Consider the following 21,552-nt stretch of genomic DNA (forward strand, 5'->3'; position numbering starts at 1 on the left):
TTGCCTACCTAGGTCTATCTTCAAGGCACACTAAAGGATAATACAGAAGTACAAGCAGGTGTTAGGGGGAAGCAAATAGATATATGTGCTTGTGCAGCATAAAATAAACCTCAGTTATTCAGGGATGCTGGAATAGTTTTTATAGTGGAGGTGCTGAGAGCCCATTGAACCAAACTGTAAACCCTGTATATAATGGAAACCACTTCAAGCCAGGGAGTGCTGCAGCACCCCTAGTTTCAGCACCTATGCAATTATTTGTGGGAGACATCAGTGACAAGCAAGATTTAAGTGCCTAGGGTTCAGAATCATAGCAATTGCTTTTCCTCTCTGAGGATGCTTGCAAAACAAGTGGAAATGAGAAGAGAACAGAAGTTGTCTTTAATAGCAAGCACATCCTGGTGAAGTAATGGATGGCAACCTGTTGTAAGCAGAAGTCTGAGTTTGGTTTTGCTGCCTGCCCATATTTTCATTAATTAATATAATGAATCCATCCTCACATTCCCATAGACACAATGGGGTTTTTACTACTGATTATACAGTTTTGAAACTTCCATCAACACAAGCATGGTCTAGCAGAATGAGCCTGGGTTCAGAGGCAACGCTTCTGAGTTCTAGTCCTGGCTATGCCACTGACTCACGATGTGGCCATGGGAAAGTTGCTTAACCTCTCTGCATCAATTTCCCCATCTGTAAAACGGAGTTCAAAATACTTATCTTTGTCACAGGGAAGTGACATCTGGAAGGCTCTATGTAATGACAAGTATTATTACTGGCATGTAGGTACCAGGGTGACAGGTGTCCTGAAAATGCCTAAGACAGATGTGTATGAAATCATGCTTTTGTGCCACCTACTCTATATAGAGAAAAAAAAGGAGCTATAGGAAAGATGAACAACAGCAAGGAATTCTAGAGCGTAGTTTCTGCTCTGCTGCCTGAAAGTGTAATTGTAGGTCATTTCCCCTCTAGGCAATTCTCAACGTCATTTTAACAGGCAGAGCAAGTCCACATGTATTTAATGGGTTCCAGAAATTTGACAGTGAAGGTGGAGTGCAAGAACTATTGCATGGAGTCCTGGCCCGCAGTGATGTGGGCTATTTACGCTGGAACAAGGAGGAAGTGGAGCGTTACAGACCCCTCCAGGTGAGAGCGTATGCAAATCACTGAGCTGCACTGACACGCCTATGCTCAGTTCCCCTGGCTTCAGATTATTACAGTGAGTGCACTATATATCATCAGCTTTCCCCTTAAATTTCATTTAGCCTCTGTAGACTGGGAGCTTATCTTCACTGGAAAATAAAGTGTGTTCTTAATTTGAGTTAGGTAACTCAAGATAAAATACTAATGAAGACAAATCATGTGAAACCTGCAAACCGTCTTAGAAAGGTTCCTGTTGGGCAATATAATGAAAGCACAACGGTTACTGAGGGTGGGGGCCACATCATGGCATTGGAAAAAGGCAGTGGAATAAGGGAATAGGCAATAAGTGATCAAGTAAAGCATCTGAAGACTAGGTAATTACAGGGTTGTTGTCTCAATGCCACCCTGCCATGCAGCTAAAACGTGCCAACAGTGACACACACAAAACTAGCATAAAAACAGATCATAGGCACATAATCTGAGTGTAGCTGGGTAGAAAGTAGGTGGAGTCAGTGGGAGGAGGGACAGGGGGAAAAGGAGGATCATGCAAAGAAAATATGGAAATACATTTGTAGAAAGCCATCTGAACTAAAGCTGACAATGTCTGCATTAAGCCAAAATGCAGCCAGCCCCAGTTAGCCAGGTCTACACACACACACATTCTCATTGTATAAGTCACACTCCACTCACTGCCAATGCAGAAGGGCAATGGATGGCCACACATTTACAGTTACTGCTGGACACAGACACACACATTCTCAGTCTACAGCTCCCACACTTTCCCACCCGCCTCCCATACTCAATCCCCACCGCTAGATGCCCATATGCTGAACCTTTAAGGCACACTCCTGCCCCCTCCTTTTGTCCAATCCCTGGCCTGCTGCATCACAGGAGTTTCCACTTAGATGGCTAAAACAACCACACTTTGCTCACGTGCCTACACCACCAGCAGATCCGAGGAGCTGCTGTATAGTTTCCAGTGCTCCCTATTCTTTTCCTTTGTTCCCTAAGGATTTTCCAGCACCCTTGTTCAGGCCATAGGAGAACAACCCCAGTACTCAGTGTGTTGCCTTGCAAACTCCAGGGCTTCAAAGCTACAGCCCTCAGAGTAACACATCAAACACAGTAATAAAATTGGCTGAAGAGTGAAAGTATCGCTGATGGAAAGAATGAAGACAATGAAACACTCTGATGTATATGTAAAGAAGGGCAGTGTGGTCTGATGGATGGTGTTCATGACTGAGAGTCATGATTCTCTGGGTTCTAATCCCTGGCTTTGCTACTGACTTGTGTGGCTTTGGGGCAGTTCAAATACCCTGTCAATGCCTCTGTTTCCCTTTCTGTAAAATAAGTGTAACCCTTCTGCCCGTCAGAGTTGGCAGCAACAAGGGCCGGGTTCAATATCTAGGGGATCCATTCCAATAACACAATGCAAACCGGCTCGAGCCCCCACCCAGTGACCTGGGACAAATATATACCACCCCCGCTGGGTGCCTCCAAGAGGCAATACTTCCCCTCTCGCAAGCACATAGTCTGAGTGTAGCAAAAAGCCTTTTAATAACAGAGAGAAACAATGTGGCATTATGTTGGGAAAACACCAGCAACAGGATTCATAACACAACCCATGAGCAAAAAAACCCACCCCAAGCAAATTGGGGGATGCCCCTTTCCCTTTGGTTCTTGAGTCCAGCAACCCCAAATCACCCAAAGTCCCAAAAGTCCAATGACCCAAAAGTCTCTGTCCCTGGTCAGGGCAGCCCCAGAGTTTGAAAGTTTATCTGCGGAGCTTTACCTCCCAACCTGGGTGGAGATGGGACGGGGGTAAGAGGCACCTTACATGATCTGAAGCTGACCACCCCACAGCTCCATAGGCCTTCGCTTCGCTCTGCTAGCCGCCCCACGAACTCCTTCACTCAGCTCCGCGCTCCACCAGCCGGTCCACAAACTGCTCCGCGTCCCACCAGCAGCTTCCGCCATCCTACGAACTGCTCCACCAGCCTGTCCACAAGGCACTCCAGCCGTCCCACAAACTGCTCCACAATATATCTTCAGGCTCCCCCACTACTTAACACAACGCTCAGTGATTTCAGTTCACTGAAATCTTAGTCAGTTCAGCTCTTTGGTGAATTCAGCTTGTAGTAGGGGAGCCTCAGTGCTGGTACATCATTAGCCCAAAGTGAGCTCAGCAGCCTGTAACTAGACTCCTAATGGAATCAAAATTAGCTCTGATATTCCACAGTGGAGAGAGGAGAAAGTGCAATTAGCATGTAAGGCCCTCACCAAGGGGCCCATGCCACCAAGTATTAATACTTGTCCCCAGCCTCTCTCAATTCACAGAGTTTTAAAACCCACGACCCTTGCCTAGCGAGTGCTACTTAGTTGATGGTGAGTCCCTCCATCATAACAAAAGGCCAAGTACAGTTCCAAGCACAGTTCCCATAATCAGGGTAATAACAATTTATTCTTCCTGCCCCAATAACAGAGACACTGGGGATCCCACAGCAGCCAAAGTGACCATTTGGGCAGCTATGGCCTCATTCTAGGCGGGGTGGGTGTGCCTATGCAAATGAGATCAGCCCCTGAAGTTCTTTTCCACAACTTGCCACACCTCACCACCAAATGTCAGGGTGAAGCTCATCCTGACACTGCTTACATCAGGATAAGATTTACCTATCTCCCAGAGGTGCTGTGAAGTTTAGTCAGTCACGATTTGCTTTAAAGATTCAAATACACTTCTAGACTGTCAATGCTGGGAAACTGCTACTTCCATCTGCTTTTTGCCTACTCCCATAGGAGTTTAAAACAACACAGTCTGCCCTTTATGAAGATGGGATTTAAGCTGCTTGAAGAGTCTTTTAATGTCTTGGGACATTTATTTTAAGGTCTTGAGTTACTAGGGCCCAGATCCAAATTTGGAATCCTAAATACCTTTGTGGACCTGAGCCAAGGTTTTCTTATATTAGTTCCCTTTTTAAGACTGAAATATTTTCACAGATCTAGTTAATGCAGAACAAATGCAAACATGACCCTCTGGGGTTAATTTCACTTATCCAGAGAAGACTCAATACATGTTGTTCTTTCTTTCCTTACATGTGTTACTCTCATTGTCATGCTCTTGAGGCTTACATACATCAATAGCATGGTGATCATTTCAAACTTGACATACAAGACATTGTTGTCCAATTCACTTTTTTCAGCTGACTTGCATTATTAATCTTTCTAGATAGGATGCTTTCCCCCTTCCCCAAACAAGAGAGAATACACAATAATGCAAAACATAAAGTTTCTTTTCTTCTTTTATGTATGAGGAATTATTTACACCATCAAATGCTAGAGTTAATCTTAGCTGTCTTTCCTAATAAACTACTGCATGGATATGTCTAAGGACTAGAGTCTATAAACTGTTTAGGGGGTTCCTTCTTCTTCAGTACTTAATTCTGCCTGACAGATTTTGTTCTCAAAGTGAGGAATTATTCTGTCTCTAGATTGGTCATATCTCATTTCACCTTGGTAATTCATCTTTACACACCAGACTTAATGTTAATGGTCATTGGATGCAAGCTGTTTGTCGATGAAGCACTGGTCTGAGACTGCCAAATATATATCATATGACATCAGAGTCCAAACTTAATGGAAAAGCAATGAAAACAAGGTTCAAAGGCCACATCCAGAGACATTAAATTTGCATTTCCCCAAGTGATCCTCACAATAGCCTGCCAACAGAGACACAAGACCTTTCATGAGAGGCCAATTCAGCCCTGTTGTAAGCAGACACAACTCCATCGAAGTCTATGGACTTATGTCCTCTTACACCAGAACTGAATTTGGCCTGTTCTCTGTAACAGCAGTATTTATTACATTTTATACCATTTAGAGAGCACCCCCATTATTTTTCTGTTTTAAGTTATGGGGGCACGTTCTGATTTCACTTACCCCTGTATAAATCCAAAGCAACTTAAGTGGTGTTACATCACTATAAAACCTATTAGGGTTGTCAAGCGATTTAAAAAATTAATTGAGCAATTAATCGCACTGTTAATAATAGAATACCATTTATTTAAATATTTTTGGATGTTTTCTACATTTTCAAATAGATTGATTTCAATTACAACACTGAATACCAAGTGGACAGTCCTCACTATATTTATTTTTTATTACAAATATTTGCACTATAAAAAAATAAATAGTATATTTCAGTTCACCTAATACAAGTACTGTAGTGCAATCTCTTTATCATGAAAGTTGAACTTACACATGTAGAATTATGTACAAAAAAAACTGCATTCAAAAATAAAACAATGTAAAACTTTAGAAGCTACAAGTCCACGCAGTCCTACTTCTTGTTCAGCCAATCGCTCAGACAAACAAGTCTGGTTACAATTTGCAGGAGAATATGCCTCCTGCTCCCTGTTTACAATGTCACCTGACAGTGAGAACAGGCGTTTGCATGACACTGTCATAGCCGGTGTCACAAGATATCTACATGCCAGATGCGTTAAAGATTCATATGTCTCTACATGCTTCAACCACCATTCCAGAGGACATGCATCCATGCTGATGACGGGTTCTGCTCAATAACGATCCAAAGCAGTGCAGACTGACACATGTTCATTTTCATCATCGGAGTCAGATGCCACCAGCAGAAGGCTGATTTCCTTTTTTGGTGGTTTGGGTTCTGTATTTTCCGCAGCAGAGTGTTGCTCTTTTAAGACTTCTGAAAGCATGCTCCACACCTTCTCCCTCTCAGATTTTGGAAGGCACTTCAGATCCTTAAACCTTGGGTCGAGTGCTGCATTTATCCTTAGAAATCTCACATTGATACCTTCTTTGCATTTTGTCAAATCTGCCGTGAACGTGTTCTTAAAACGAACATGTGCTGGATCACCATCCAAGACTGCTATAACACGAAATATATGGCAAAATGTGGGTAAAACAGAGGAGGAGGCATACAATTCTCCCTCAAAGAGTTCAGTCACAAATTTAATTAACGCATTATTTTTTTTAAGGAGCGTCATCAGCATGGAAGCATGTCTCTGGAATGGTGACCGAAGCATGAAGGGGCATATGAATGTTTAGCATATCTAGCACATAAATATCTTGCAACACCAGCTACAAAAGTGCCATGCGAACACCTGTGCCCACTTTCAGGTGACACTGTAAATAAGAAGCAGTCAGCAGTATCTCCCATAAATGTAAACAAACTTGTTTGTCTTAGCGATTGGCTGAACAAGAAGTAGGACTGAGTGGATTTGTAAGCTCTAAAGTTTTGACATGGTTTTGTTTTTGAGTGCAGTTATGTAACAAAAAAATATATAAATTTGTAAGTTACACTTTCACGATAAAGAGATTGCACTACAGTACTTGTATGACGTGAACTGAAAAATACTATTTCTTTTGTTTATCATTTTTACAGTGCAAATATTTGTAATAAAAAATAATAATATAAAGTGAGCAGTGTACACTTTGTATTGTGTTGTAATAGAAATCAATATATTTGAAAATGTAGAAAAACATACAAAATATTTAATAAATTTCAATTAGTATTCTATTGTTTAACAGTGCAATTAATCGTGATTAATTTTTTTTAATTGCAGTTAATTTTTTTGAGTTAATTGCATGAGTTAACTGCAATTAATTGACAGCCCTAAAACCTATATAAGTAAGCGAAATGAGAATTATGCCCAAGAGAGTTCCTGTATATTTACACCTGTGTAACTGAGATCACAACCTAGCCCAGAGGTCTGAGGTTTCTATGAAGAGACATTATGAAGCAGGTCCTGGAGGATAATGCAATGCTCAGACTACCTGGAAACATACTGGACTGGGAGAGTTCACTGCTACTCATGGGGAGAAATAGATTACATACTTTTAGAAAGACTTTTCTTGTTGCAACGTTCAGCCCTTCAAACCCCACTGAATACACCTTCCTCTCCACGGTCACACCACATCATACCACTGTTTCTTTTCTATATTTTCAGATGCTGATGTTAGCTGCTTACATTACCACATAGACCTACTGACAGAATAGCACCAACGTTCAGTAGCAATTGCACAAATGCACTTTAGAATGAACATAGGACTGTGGAATTGGGTCCACAATTTGTTGAACTGGCTACAACCCATTCATTATCTCACCCTTTCTTAGACCATTTGGAACCCCATTATGTCAGTGTTATTTTTAAAAGCTGATTCCCGTAAATGTATTCCCAGGCTTAGGATCTACTGGAGATTTTTTATTACACTATCCATAAAGCAAAGTGCACTTCTCAAGCTAAAACATAGTGGGTGAGATCCTCAGCTGCTGTAAATCAATAGACATGAAAGCACAGGTGAGGATTTCATCCGCGCTGGAGTTCAACTTGAGACATATATCATTTATACCACCTTGACTTATTTACTCATGTCCTGATTAAAAGGTATCTGCAGAGATATTACTAGAGGGAATGGACAGTAATACCTCCTAGTAACTCTGTATTCAGAGCAGTAAAACTAATGTTCCTTTAAAGCAACATAGACATTAAGTGCCTATTAATAATGAAAGTATGTTTGAAATACCCTTTTCCCCCCCAGGTTGGAAGCATGCTAAAGACTCCTAAATTACCCATCTGGCTGTGCAACATCAGTGGCATATACAGTGTTCTTTTCAGCACAAACAGGCTGCTCTTATCCGACTGGAAAATGGAACACATCTTTGATCTTTACTTATATAATGGGCAGCCATCACAGAAAAAAACAGTACATCTAACAGTAGGTAGGCATTTAAGCTTATCAAAGAAAGGTATTTAAATGTATATCACTATCAGTGTTTAATATTAGTCTGTTCATGTAGAAGATACAGTAAACAGTGCATAAGAGATGGCTCAAATCAAAAGTTTCAGAGTAACAGCCGTGTTAGTCTGTATTCGCAAAAAGAAAAGGAGTACTTGTGGCACCTTAGAGACTAACCAATTTATTAGAGCATAAGCTTTCGTGAGCTACAGCTCACTTCATCGGATGCATACCGTGGAAACTGCAGCAGACTTTATATACACACAGAGAATATGAACCAATACCTCCTCCCACCCCACTGTCCTGCTGGTAATAGCTCATCTAAAGTGATCATCAGGTTGGGCCATTTCAGCACAAATCCAGGTTTTCTCACCCTCCACCCCCCCACACAAATGATTTCTCACCCTCCACCCCCCCACACAAATGTAGCTCACGAAAGCTTATGCTCTAATAAATTGGTTAGTCTCTAAGGTGCCACAAGTCCTCCTTTTCTTTTTTCAAATCAAAAGCTGATTTTAAGAGACATAATCAGTTGGGTGGGGACAATATTCTTGAGCAGAAGCTCTATTATTGGGGCGATATCTAAGAACATTGTCAGTAGAATTGACCACTTTTGAATCTATATATGAATATCAAGAATCCTCTGAGATGCTGAGCATCCTCGATACCCACCAATATTAATAGGAATTGAGAGCACAGCAAAATGCAGGACTGGGATCACATTATTATTATTACATGTATTACAGTAGTGACTTGAGGCTCCAACCAAGATCAGGGCCTAACTGTACCAAGTGCTGTACGGACACCTAGTGTGAGACAGCCCCTGCCCTACAGAGTTCACAATCTCAATGGACAAGGGTGGAAGAGAGGAAGTATTATTATCCACATTTACAGATGGGAGACTGAGGCACAGAGAGATTAAATTACCTGCCAAAGGTCAATGGCAGACCTAGGAATTGAATCCAGATCTCCTGAGTCCCAGTCCAGTGACTTAATCGCAAAACTGTCCTCCCCTAATGAATCAATAGCACAGATACATCACGATGTTGCAGCCCATAGGCCAGATCATCCATTTGTGTCTAATAGGTACAGAAAGAGACTGTGCCACGATGGCCAGTCTGCTGCTACTCTACTGCACTGTACGCCGCTGAGGCTAGGTCTTTTGGGGTACAGCAGTTTATTGGAGCCGGGAACTGGATCTGTAGGAGGTGGCTCAGGGACTGCCATTCTGGTTGGATGGGCCCTAGAACTGTGACTCAACGATTATACTTTCATTCCATGCACTACATTGTAACCCCACCTGCAGCTTTCCCACCACCCTTTGCCCCATCACTGCTATCTAAAAGCCACTAGGGGACGTTATGGCTGCTCTGATTTAATAAACTGTATATCCTGAGCTTTGCATGCTGCTGCAGGTGCAGACTTTGATGTATTTTCAATAACAGCCTTCTAAACAGCTAATGACTGGCACAATAACCCATGGGAAAGCAAGACTTCATTCTGAACCGTTTCACTGAGTTCAGAATCAAGTAATAACTGATGGAAAGGGCCTCTCCAGCCTATTTATAATCAAGGGGAAGGATTGAGAGCCCAAGGGCCTTTAACATAGCTGGTCTTAAACTGCCAGGAAGTGTGCCACCCAGAGGTCATTACTGCTATTGTAAACTAGGGTCAGATTTTTAGGATGTGAGGTCCTTGTCCATTTTTACACCAACAGTTCGTTCCAGTTGCATGCCCATATGCTTGTAATGCCCACAGACTTCAAGCCTCACTTTCTGAAATTCTGACCCCAAAAATTGAACATTTAAAATAGTCGCCTTTGAAATTATGAACTGTTGGAAAGCAAGCAGTGCCACCTATGTTAAATTTAAACTGCATATTGCCATGAGTCTAGAGTTTCATCTGCAATAGCTGCATTTGCCTAGCAGTTCTAGACCAGCTCTGCATGTAGAAGAGCCGAATATTACCACACAGTCCCATTAGGCTTCTAATGTGGAATTTTAAAATCTGATCAGCGGTTGCACAAAACAGCCAATGGAGCTGTAGCAATTAGACTCATATTGCTGGGGTTTTTTCACTGAATTTGGGGCACTGCTCTTTCAGACACTCATTCTCATCATTGGGAAAAGAATCACTGTGAAGAAAGTGACCCAGAAAAGAGATTTCCTTCTGTGGAGATGGCAATCAGAACTAAGTGGGAGGGGGCAGCCATCAACTGGAATGGGGCTGTCCCATTCTTCTGAAGAAAGAGACTGCACAAATGTGGCATCCACGGCCCTGTGACTGGCTCTGTAAAGTACGGAAGTCCACTGAGGAAAAGAATGCTTTGTTACCATTAGAACAATCTTTGCCATCTTAACAGGACTCCCAGCTTAGACTGGCATTTCGAATCACTTTGCATTTGGTTATAAATTATCATTTATGAAACAGAAGAATTCATTATTAAACTCTTTTAATCTATACAAGAATTCTGGGAGGGGGTGTAGTTTATGCTACACACACACACACACACACTTCTCACAGCTGCAGGCTGAAAAAAGAGTAAGGAGAAAAGTGGAGCATGGCAACTTTTTGGGAGGAAGAAGGGGCCACACCAACACTATCACTTTCTCCCAGGGCAAGCAGTGATGTTAACTGAATAATAGTATCTCCTATATGTGTTGTACGTAGGGGAAATAAAATCAGAGTCAATAAAGCGAGGATAGTATAAATGACCATTATGTTCATCTGATGTGTATGAAATGTAAGCTGCTCAATGTTTCAAATTCTTTGCACTTCTGACTTGTCACTTAATTAATGTCTTTAAAAAAAGAAATCTTCTACTGTAAGTAAAGAAAGCGTCCTAGTGGACTGAGCATAGGATTTGAAGCTGGGAACTAGATACAGCTCACTTCTGAGGCATTTTTGGTTGCAAGGTACAATAGCATGTGATTTTTCAAATGCACTCAGCATTGACCTAACTTTGCTCGCACTGGGAGCAAATATGAGGCAACTCTGACCAATTATTAAAGTCCCACCCGAAGACTTTAAATGTGAGAATGTAGCCCTGCTTCAAATATTGAATGACATTCATTCCTTGAATTTCAGGATGGTGGAGAGTAGAACTGCACTTTCTGCACTCCAGTTGCACCCTTGTGCCAGGACTCAGTTTCACACAGGGATTCCTTTGGCCCAGTGATTACTACAAGGTCTTTTGTGGACAGCTGTCCCTTCCCTGTGTGCATTCCATATATATAGGGCGACCATCTTTTCAAAAGGCAAAAGCGGGACATATGCAGGAGTCCTGCACCCCCGGCTGTGGCCCCTCCCCCTGCTTCTCCTCCTCCTCTTCCCCTGAGACCCCACCCAACCCAGAGGCCCTGGCCAGGCCAGAGGCTGGAGCCGGGCTATGGTAAGAGCAGCCCAAGGAGCCGGGCAACTGTGTGGAGCCCCAAACCCTCCACCTGCCCTGGATGGGGGGCTGGGGTGCCCGAGACCAGACCCCAGCCAGTGTCCCTGCCCCCCCGAGCCACACCACCAAGGGCAGGTGGACAGTCCCAGGCTCCCCACAGCGGCCCAAGCTACCTGACCAGCTCTTATTACTGCCTGGCTCACCTCAGACCCCCGCCACGGAAGAGACTAGTGCCACCCCTGAGCCTCAGGGAAAGTGCAGAGCTGTGCCGGAGGGATTCTGGGACAAATGCTGTCCCAGAGTCATTCAGCCCCGGACCGGAACTTGAACTCTGCATTTCAGGCCTGTCCCACCCAATTCGGGACAGGTGGTCACCCCATCCATATACTGCACACACCAACTTAACTGTAATCAGAGTCGCTACCACTTTGCTAGTAAAAAAGTTAAACTATTACTATGGAGTGAGTATCTATTTCTGGAACAACAGAGCCCTGGCAACTAACCAACTGAGTGCTACCATAATAGGTATGGAGGAAACAGAAGCTGGTAGTCTGTTCAAATGAAACTGTAACAGGAAATTAATTTCCACTGTAAATTAATTCTTACAATTCCCCTTCATTATAGGACTTGGACTTTTCTGACAAAACATTTTATCTAGACCAATTTCTTTATAATTTTGGTGAACTACAGTGATGAGAAAAAACACTCACCCTGGGTTAGTTTCATCCAACCCTTTTGAAAACTGCATTTTAATTTCAATGAGAGGAAAAACAACATCATGTCAACAAGTCAGTGGTAGAGCTCTGGTATAGAACTGGTGACTGATTCCTGCCTCAGACACCCAGACACATTGACAAATCAGGAACAGAGTATTCTAGTGACTGCATTTTACAATACACTTCCTCTCAGTTTTCTTGTCATTCTTTGTCTCTTTTTCTCTGAAAACACATACAAATATTCTGTTTATATGTATAAGCATGTAAACGTTATGTAACATGACATACCTGAACATCTAAAAGTAAAAAGTCATATGATATTAACTGTTCCATGAAATAAACAGAAAATTGATCTTATCAGAATGGTGTCCTTTGATTGTGTGCACAGACAGATAGTCAGTACAGTATAAAAGTGTAAAGAACTTGTCACTACTGAGAACAATTTGCATCTATTGCACACAAAAAACCCCATGTAAATCAAACATTTTTAGCAATAAACAATATCCTAAAACACCTGCTCTACATAAAATCTCTTGCATTAAATGTTATTTAAGCTCTCCACAAGATGGTGCTACTACAGCTATTAATTTACCCTTTACTGTACAAAAACACATACGCAGGAAGCTGAGTATTTTGCCAAAAGCAACCTCTTCAAATATCTGTCAGGTGTATTCGGTGATTTTAGTGACCATGAGACTGCATAATGTGGGCAAGCTCTATGCAATATTCCCATGTAAACTTGGGCAATGCACATAGGGGGACCAGGCGGCAAGTGTGAATAATCAGGACAGGGGGTGGGGGTGATAGGAGCCTATATAAGAAAAAGACCCAAAAATCGGGACTGTCTCTATAAAATCAGGACATCTGGTCACCCTAAATGCACATGACTTGTGATTTGCAAACAACTCACCACTTCCATTTTGGGCCTGGAGCACCTTCCTAAACACTGGTCCTCAAACCACCTCCTTCGCCTCATTCAAATCCCCCCCTCCCCTGCCACCTCATCTCTGCTGTCTTACCTAAAAGAAGTAAGAAAGGGGAAAAAGGGGAACAGAAACGTCAAGATGTGCACATGCCTCACTGAGCTGAGAAACTATCTGACCTCACTGTTTCCCTTTGATTTCCTCTCTTCTGCCCCTCCCCACGCCCTGGCCTAGCATCTGTTTATATCCCCCTTGTTGCATCATGTCTAATCTAGGCTGTACGTTCCTCTGAGCAGGGACAGTGTCTTCGTTCATTTCTCTGAGGCTGCAGCACATTTTGGGGGGCTCTAAAAATAACAAACAGACTGGTGGCTATTAGTTAAGCCTGTTTAAAAAAAACAGGTGTGGAGATTAAACAGCTCTGACTGCTCAGAGAAATTCTGCATTCAAGAGATTAATCACAATTAAAATAACTGTGGCTTTCCACCTTTAGCACAGAAATTCCTTCTCAGAAGGCAGGCTAAGGCTCCAGACCTGCAGAGACTCACACACCTACTTAACTTTACCCATGAGTAGTCTAGGCAGGCCAGACTTCCATTTTTAAGCCAACTATCTGCCATGACAAAGTATTTCACAAACAAATCCAGTCAATGTAAACAATGAAACTCACAACTCATTTTGGTACCTTACCTGAGCCAGCCTCAATATTCAAACAATGTAACTCCTTGAAAACTCCTGGATGAGCTGGAAAGTTTATTACTCCAAGAGCAATCAAACAGTGAGGAAAATGATTATGATGGCTTTCAAGAGCTGGACATAAATTCAACTTTTTGACTACCTATGGTTGGTGGCACACCCTATTCAGAGCCCCATACTCTGAGTGGGTACATTTTCCTCACTGTTCTTTATAAATTCTGTTTCATAATAGCAGCTAGCCAGCTCACACATTGCATTTCTAGGGGATATTGCATGGATTAGGTGGGTGAAGTCACGTGCGGTGAAATCCTGCCTCACTGAAGAGAACGGAAGTTTTGCCATTGACCTCAAAGGGACCAGGATTTTACCCCTAGTATTCAATATTGTGCTTTATTATAACAACAGCTTACACAAGCCGAAAGAGAGGAAACAGCATCCAGAAAAGCACAGCACTGGGAGTCTGGGTTTCCATCTCTGTCACACGGATATTTAGCATCTGTAAAATGGGGGGTAATAATGTCTGCTTCATAAAGGTGTTGTGGGGCTAATGTTTGCCAGGAATTTTGACATCCTTGATCAGGAGGCACTAGGGGAGTGCAAAGCACTTTTTATAGGATACATAGCACTGTAACTTCCCACAAGCAATTCTTTTTCAACGCCCCTCCTCACATACCTACACCCACACCACATTAGCTTACCACACAATTCCTATTTTTAAAAAAAGATTAAATGCTGCCATCTCCTCAGGCATCTTAAAATATGAAGTCACAGTGAACAACCTTTATCAGAGGCTAGAGGAGGGAATGAACCAGACAGGACATCTTTCCATACCACCAAGCTGTGTAGCTTCCATATCCAACAATTACCCAGAAACTGGGAATTAGAAAGTAATTTAGAAAACAAGAATGGCCACCATCCAGCCAGGAGAGGTGGTACACACCTCACTAATTACTGTTAATAATGCAGAACTTTCACCCACAGTCTCATGTTCTACAAAGCATGAGTATGCTTTTTTTCTCTGTTTTTCTGATGAGGAAATTGTGTCATGGAGAAACCAAGTGATTTGCCCACAGAGTTTGAATAAGAAAGTGACATGGCTGGGAATAGAATTCAGGCCTTCTAACTCCTACTTCTGTACCCAATTAACTTGGCCACTGCACACCCCAAGATACAAAGATTATGGCTCAGTATTAACAGCCCAGCTTTAACACATGAGAAAGTGCTGAAGCTCTTCAAAGCATAGTGAACACTGTCTCCTGTGTCTATGTCTACACATACAAGCCAACCTCCCTACAATCTAAAGCAACAACCCCCTTTTTTGGACTCTTATGTCTTTGTAAAGAAACATTAGTGGACAAAAATGCACTTAAAGCCACAAAAAATAGGAGTTTGAAAGCAGTTTCAAGCACTAGGCGTATCTGAGTGCTCCTGCCAATTCCTGTGGTTTTATAAGCAGAATTTTTTTTGGCCCAGGGGTTGGGGGGGCGCACTTGTTTGTTTGCTTTTTAACTATTTTTCTCTTCTCTATTGCTGTGTGAAAGATCCACACAAACAAATGGGAAAGCTGGCTAACTATCCATAGGAAATAACAGAACTGACTAAACTGCTATCAAATGGACAATGTAAGCAAACCAGGGGAAAACTTTCCCTTTTCTAGACACATTCACTCATTCACTTACACTACCTTAGGTAACAACAGCAGGTAAAAACATTCAGAGAATAGTGCAATTTTAAAATTAGAAACACAGGAATTGCCTGACCGGCTCAGACCCAAGGTCCATCTAGTCCAGTATCCTGTCTTCGGCAGTGAACAGCACCAGACACTTCAGAAGAGCCCCGCAGTTGGCAGATGTGGCATAATCTGCCCACCACATAGGCCTCATCCTGCTCTCTGATGGTTAGGTTTAAGCTCTGACACACTAGGATTAATATCCATGGGTGGAGGATATAATAGGCCGGGGCGGTTCTGCCTCCCATGGCGCTTGCCGCCAGATGCCTAGTTACAGGTTTGGCAGGGGGAAGGTGTTGCTTTATTATGCCCCATACAGGTTCTGGGGTGGCTGAGGAGGCGGTGTGTGCTATTCAGCTTCCTGGGTTCATCAGTAATCTGCCTGGACTCCAGAGAGATTACTGATGAACTGAGGAATCTGAGTAACACATACTGCCTCCTCATCCGCCCCAGAATCTGCATGGGGCATATCAAAAGCTCAGTTTATTCTCCGGGAAGAGTCAGTGTCATGCTGCAGCTTTTCCTGGGCAGCTTGGGGTCTGGGGAGTGGAAGGAAGAGAAGGGGTGGCACAGCTGGCCCAGGGCTCCTTCAGGCAGGTTGTGGGGGCTCAGGGCTCCTCCGTCCAAGGGGTGGCACTCGGGGCTCTGCCCCAGGGGAGGGGCATGGGCAGAAGGGGCGGAGCTGGGAACTAGCCTTCCCAAAGTGGGGCTCCACCGGCTGCCCATGTTAATATCCCTTCTGAAATTTTTGCATAATTAATTATGATAATTGAAATTGATGGTGTGTCTTTTAAACTCACCCATATGATCCCTCTGAGGGCCATGCTGGTCTAAAGACCCTCTATAATTTCTAATAAATGTAGGTTACAAAAGCCCTCATCTCTTTGAAACAGGTCAGCTCCATTTTCCAAAACAAAACAAGACTGATTTTACATGGGCTTCATTTCCCATCAGCAACAACAAAGACCATCCAAATGCTGGTGACAAGACATAGGAATCCTAACTGTGCACACTCCCCTATGCACAAGCCTAGCAAAAAATGCTTTTTCCAGTAGGTCTTTGAAATTCAATTTTCTCTCCCTCACTATAGCATCATAATCTTACAAAGTGCACAGAAAATTTTGGGTACATCTGTGTATCCGATACTGCCTCTATTTTTTCTTCCTTTTTTAATTATATTTAAATATTTCCGTCCTTAGACTGTAACATCGTATATGAAACATGGAAGCTTTTATTTTTAAAACGACAATAATATTGGTAAAAACAAAAAATATTGGCTAAAACAAAAATATGCCTACAGGGAAAGGTGCATTTGCAGCTAGATTAGATATCAGCTACCTTCTTGCCATAAATGATATTCTCTTCATCTTACTTATAGGTAATAAACAAGTGCAATGACACTCAAAGGTACTCACAGAAACATACATAACACCATATGCAGCATGTTGTTTTGCTCTAGATCTAACTCCCTTCAGTTATTTAGGTATCTGCTTACTCTGTTTTGTTGACATAGATCTATCTGTTGTATGGATAGCTCTTTGCATGTATCCTTTTTGCTCTTATTTTTTTTACTATCTGCTTTGTGAATCACCCTTTTTTTCTGGAAATAATGGTCACTATGGGCTTGTCAAGCCTTTTAGGCACTGGTGTGTACTGTACTATTTTGTGTCAAGGGTGGGTTACCCTTTCCAAGCATCTTTGTCTTCAAGAATGGACAGTCATAACTTGGTAGACAAGCCAGTGTGAGGCAGTGGAAATGTGCATGCTCTTTTGGTACCGATCTAACTGGTTTAGGACCTGATTTTGCTGAGTTCCCATTTATTTAAGTCAGTTTTGTGGGTGTTAGCACTGAAAATCAGGCCCAAAAAGTCTTTGACAAGTGTTAGATAGGGTAGTTATTTAGCAGGAGCCTTTGATAGAAAAAAAAGTGAAATAGCTACATACAAAGATTTGAAAACTAGATCCTGCTTAAATATAGTAACATGATTTTAAATTAATGTCTATTAATTGATTACACAAAACGATACTCTTGTGCTACAAACGCCCATATTATTCCACTCCATTTGTCGGCAGGTTGTTATTTCTCTCTGTCTCTTTCTCATACCACAGCACACACAATAAACCACAAAAAATAACAAGGGCACATTCTGCCCTCATTTTCACTTCATGAAATTGCACCGACTTTCCTGGGGTAGCATAGGCAAAGCTTAGCTGTAAGGGTCTAACTTAAATCTGCAGAGCCAAGGTCTGACTTTAGTTACACCACTGTAAATCTGAAATGACTCCACTAATTTGAATAGAATTCATGTGTAAATGAGAGCAGAATTTGGCCCTCAAAAGCAAGGACCTTTGAAGGCCCCCATCTGTACTAAATTAAAGCCAAATCAGGGGAACTGGATACAAAAATAAAGCTTTAGCACTGTTACAGGGACACAGCTAAATCCAATCTCCAAGTTTTAAGTGTGTTGTAACTGATTCCCCTGACTGGTTTAGTTGTTGTGTAGTATAAATAGGACCAAAGTTAACCCTCAGATGCCATCTTTAACTTATTCTATTGTGATTAGGTATATTTTGGGGATTTCTAAACAACACACTTAAGACACACTTTTAACATTATTGACTTAATTGTAGTAGAAAGAGAGACCCTGACACATGGGGCCTAGTACAAGGCCTGAGGCCTGAACCAAAGTCAGCAGAAGTCAGGCTATGATCAAAGGTCAGGCCCTGCTATAAAGCAAATGCCTGCTTACAAGTTCACTATCCAGTACATGGACTTGGCAAGAACATGGCTGGTGTTGATAAAACACAGGCACTCCTAAGATGGGCTAGGCCAGGAGTGGGCAAACTTTTTGGCCCGAGGGCCACATCGGGGTTGCAAAACAGTATGGAGGGCCGGGTAGGGAAGGTTGTGCGACCATAAACAGCCTGGCCACCGCCCCTATCCACCCCTTCCCACTTCCCGCCCCGTGACTGCCCCTCTCAGAACCACCGCCCATCCAACCCCCCACTCCTTGTCCCCTGACCACCCCCTCCCAGGACCCCCACCCCTAACCGCCCCCCCAGGACCCCACTCCCAATCCAACCCTCCTGCTCCCTGTCCCCTGACTGCCCCGACCCCTATCCACACCCCCACCCCCTATCCAACCCCCCCACTCCATGTCCCCTGACTGCCCCGACCCCTATCCACACCCCTGCCCCCTGACAGCCCCCCCAGGACTCCTGACCCATCCAACACCCCCCCACACTCCTTGTCCCCTGACTGCCCCCTCCTGCGACCCCAATCCCTAACTGCCCCACCAAGGACCCCACCCCCTATCCAACCCCCCCGCTCCCTGTTCCCCCCCCTTTCCAGGACCCCCCAGGACCCCACCCCCTATCCAACCCCCCCTGATCCCGGTCTCCTGACCGCCCCCCCCCGAACCTCTGCCCCATCCAACTACCCCCTGTCCCCTGATTGCCCCCCCAGGACCTCCTGCCCCCCCCCCAGGACCTCCAACCCCCCCCTCCCGCCACCTCCTTACCATGCCGGTCAGAGCGGCATGACAGGCTTATTGGAAAGCCTGGGAGGTGGGCGGGAGCAAGCTACGTTGCCCGCGCGGCGGTGTTACTACGAGGGAGGGAAGACAGCAGGGGAGGGGCCAGGGGCTAGCTTTCCTGGCTGGGAGCTCAGGGGTCGGGCGGGATGGTCACACGGGCCGGATGTGGCCCGCGCGCCGTAGTTTGCCCACCTCTGGGCTAGGCACTAGGCATTCACATAAACACATTCTGGAAGGGTAGTACTAGATCAGTCCGATACAAAGTTATGATATAAACACACTGCCCAAAGATGGTACAAGGACACAAAGGCACGCCCTAAAGATAAGGACAGGATAATGGATGGAGATGTTTTGTTTGAACCAACAGGTACAAGGTGTAGGGTGATCCCTAACCACATCAGAAGGGTACTATGTAACTTGTTTGTATCCGTGTATAAAAGAAGGGGTCAAAGGAGGAGTGTCTTTGTCTGACCGAAGGGACAGTGGGAGATCCTGCCACTGACTGAATTGGTCCGCTGTCACAAGCATACATGTATTAGTGTCCATGCAGAGTCCATGGGGGGCTGGTACCATGCTTTGTCAGCAATAAACCCAGATGAGCACCTCCGCCACAGAACCAAGTCGGTAATCTTTCTGGGCTGTTCAATCGAGGTCTGCTGGGCCGGCAACCTGGCCAGAGCCAGGACAGCACACGGAGAGAACACACAGGCAATCAACTACTGACAACACTAACCTTTCCTTCTCGGCTATTATTGATTACACTGCAAAATCCTACCAAGTGTGTGATCCATTGACACACTAATCCCTATCAGGCCCAGGGTGTCACACCTGAGTATCAAGACCTGCTAAAAACCTTTAAGAGTTACTTGCACAGAAGCTGAACAATGTTTTTACACTGCTGGCACTGTTGACAGTCTGCAGCCACAGCAGTATAACAACACAGACCTTTTCAATGTATAAACTAACCAGGAATTGTTTTGAAAAGCACAGAAAAGCATTTAAAAGCCACAAAACTTGAGTCTAACTGCTATGGTTAGTAGATCCTAAATTATACATCAGATACACACATTACAAATACACACACAAATCTGTGTCTTTTTTAAACAAATGAGTGTGTTTCCAAACAAATGCTTCTATTCAAAATGAAAAAAAAATGAAGATGCAAACACCACAAACAAACAAATACACATCAATTCATTCAGGCGCAACTCTACAACAACAATTCAGTGTGTGTACCCAAATGAGGAAAAATATTTTGGTAAGAAGAGAGGTCCAACCACAAGCAAAAATACACTGTTTTAAAATAATGAAAATACTTGGCAAGTGAATTCTAAAAAAACAAGCGAACTTTAAAATGTATTAATATATAAAAATGTTCTGGATGGACACTTAAAATGTGAAGTTACAGCTCAAATTTAATTTGAGATATAAAATTAAAACAATCTCAACGCTGGGGTTTGTAGTGGAAACTGACAACTCTCCATATAGCAGCATTCCCATGCTCTCCTATGATGCTGAAGTGTTATGCTTAATTTTAAAACACATTCCTGAGAAAAAGATATTCCAAAAAGGAACCTGATCCTTTCTTATTGAACTCTATGACATAAGAACATAAGAATGGGTTAGACCAATTGTCCATCTACCCCAGGATCCTGTCTTCCAATAGTAGCCAATGTCAGATGCTCCAAAGGGAATGAAAACGGCAATTTATTGAGTGATCCATCCCGTTGTCCAGTCCCAGGTTCTGGCATTCAGAGGTTAGGGACACCCAGAGCATGGGGTTGCATCCCTGACCATCTTGCCTAACAGCCATGGATGGACCTCTCCCATGAACTAACCTAATTCTTTTCTGAACCCAGTTATATTTTTGACCTTCACAATATCCCCTGGCAATGAGTTCCACAGATTGACTGTATGCTCTGTGAAGAAGTATTTCCTTATGTTTGTTTTAAACCTACTGCCTATTAATTTCATTGGCTGACCCCTGATTCTTGTGTAATGTGAAGCGGTAATTAACACTTCCTTATTCACTTTCTCCACACCAATCCTGATTTTATAGACCTCTATCCTATCCCCCCCCATAGATGTCTGTTTTCTAAACAGAACAGTCCCAGACTTTTTAATCTCTCCTCATATGGAAGCTGTTCTGTACCCCTTACAATTTTTGTTTCCCTTCTCTGTACTTTTTCCACTTCTAATATATCTTTTTTGAGATGGGGCAACCAGAACTGCACGCAGTATTAAAGGTGTGGGCCCACCACAGATTTTTATACTGGAATTATGATATTTTCTGTCTTATTATCTATCCCTGTCCTAATGGTTCCTAACATTCTGCTAGCTTTTATGACTGCTGATGAACACTGAGCTGATGTTTTCAGAGAACTATCCACAATGACTCCAAGATCTCTTTCTTGAGTGGTAACAGCTAATTTAAACCCCATCATTTTGTATGTATAGTTGTGATTATGTTTTCAATGTGTGTTACTTTACATTTATCAACACTGAATTTTAGCTGCCATTGTGTTGCCCAGTCACTCAGTTTGGTGAACTCCCTTTGTAACTTTTGCAGTCAGGTTTGGTCTTAACTATCTTGAGTAATTTAGTATCATCTGTATACTTTGCCACCTCACTGTTTACCCCTTTTTCCAGATCATTT

General features: G+C 43.1%; 1 protein-coding gene across 1 annotated transcript in view; it reads left to right on the top strand.

The window, feature by feature from the left end:
- The window catches only part of MINDY4B (MINDY family member 4B), a 31,589-nt gene extending 21,441 nt beyond the window's left edge, over positions 1–10,148 (top strand). Inside the window, exons 11-13 of the mRNA XM_073358889.1 lie at positions 967–1,140; positions 7,708–7,888; positions 10,009–10,148. Coding sequence (XP_073214990.1) covers positions 967–1,140; positions 7,708–7,888; positions 10,009–10,148 — 495 coding nt within the window. The remainder of the gene's footprint in view (positions 1–966; positions 1,141–7,707; positions 7,889–10,008) is intronic.
- The last annotated feature ends 11,404 nt before the right edge of the window (positions 10,149–21,552 follow it).

Source organism: Lepidochelys kempii, chromosome 9, assembly GCF_965140265.1.
Source record: "Lepidochelys kempii isolate rLepKem1 chromosome 9, rLepKem1.hap2, whole genome shotgun sequence".
Classification (NCBI taxonomy): Eukaryota; Metazoa; Chordata; order Testudines; family Cheloniidae; genus Lepidochelys; species Lepidochelys kempii.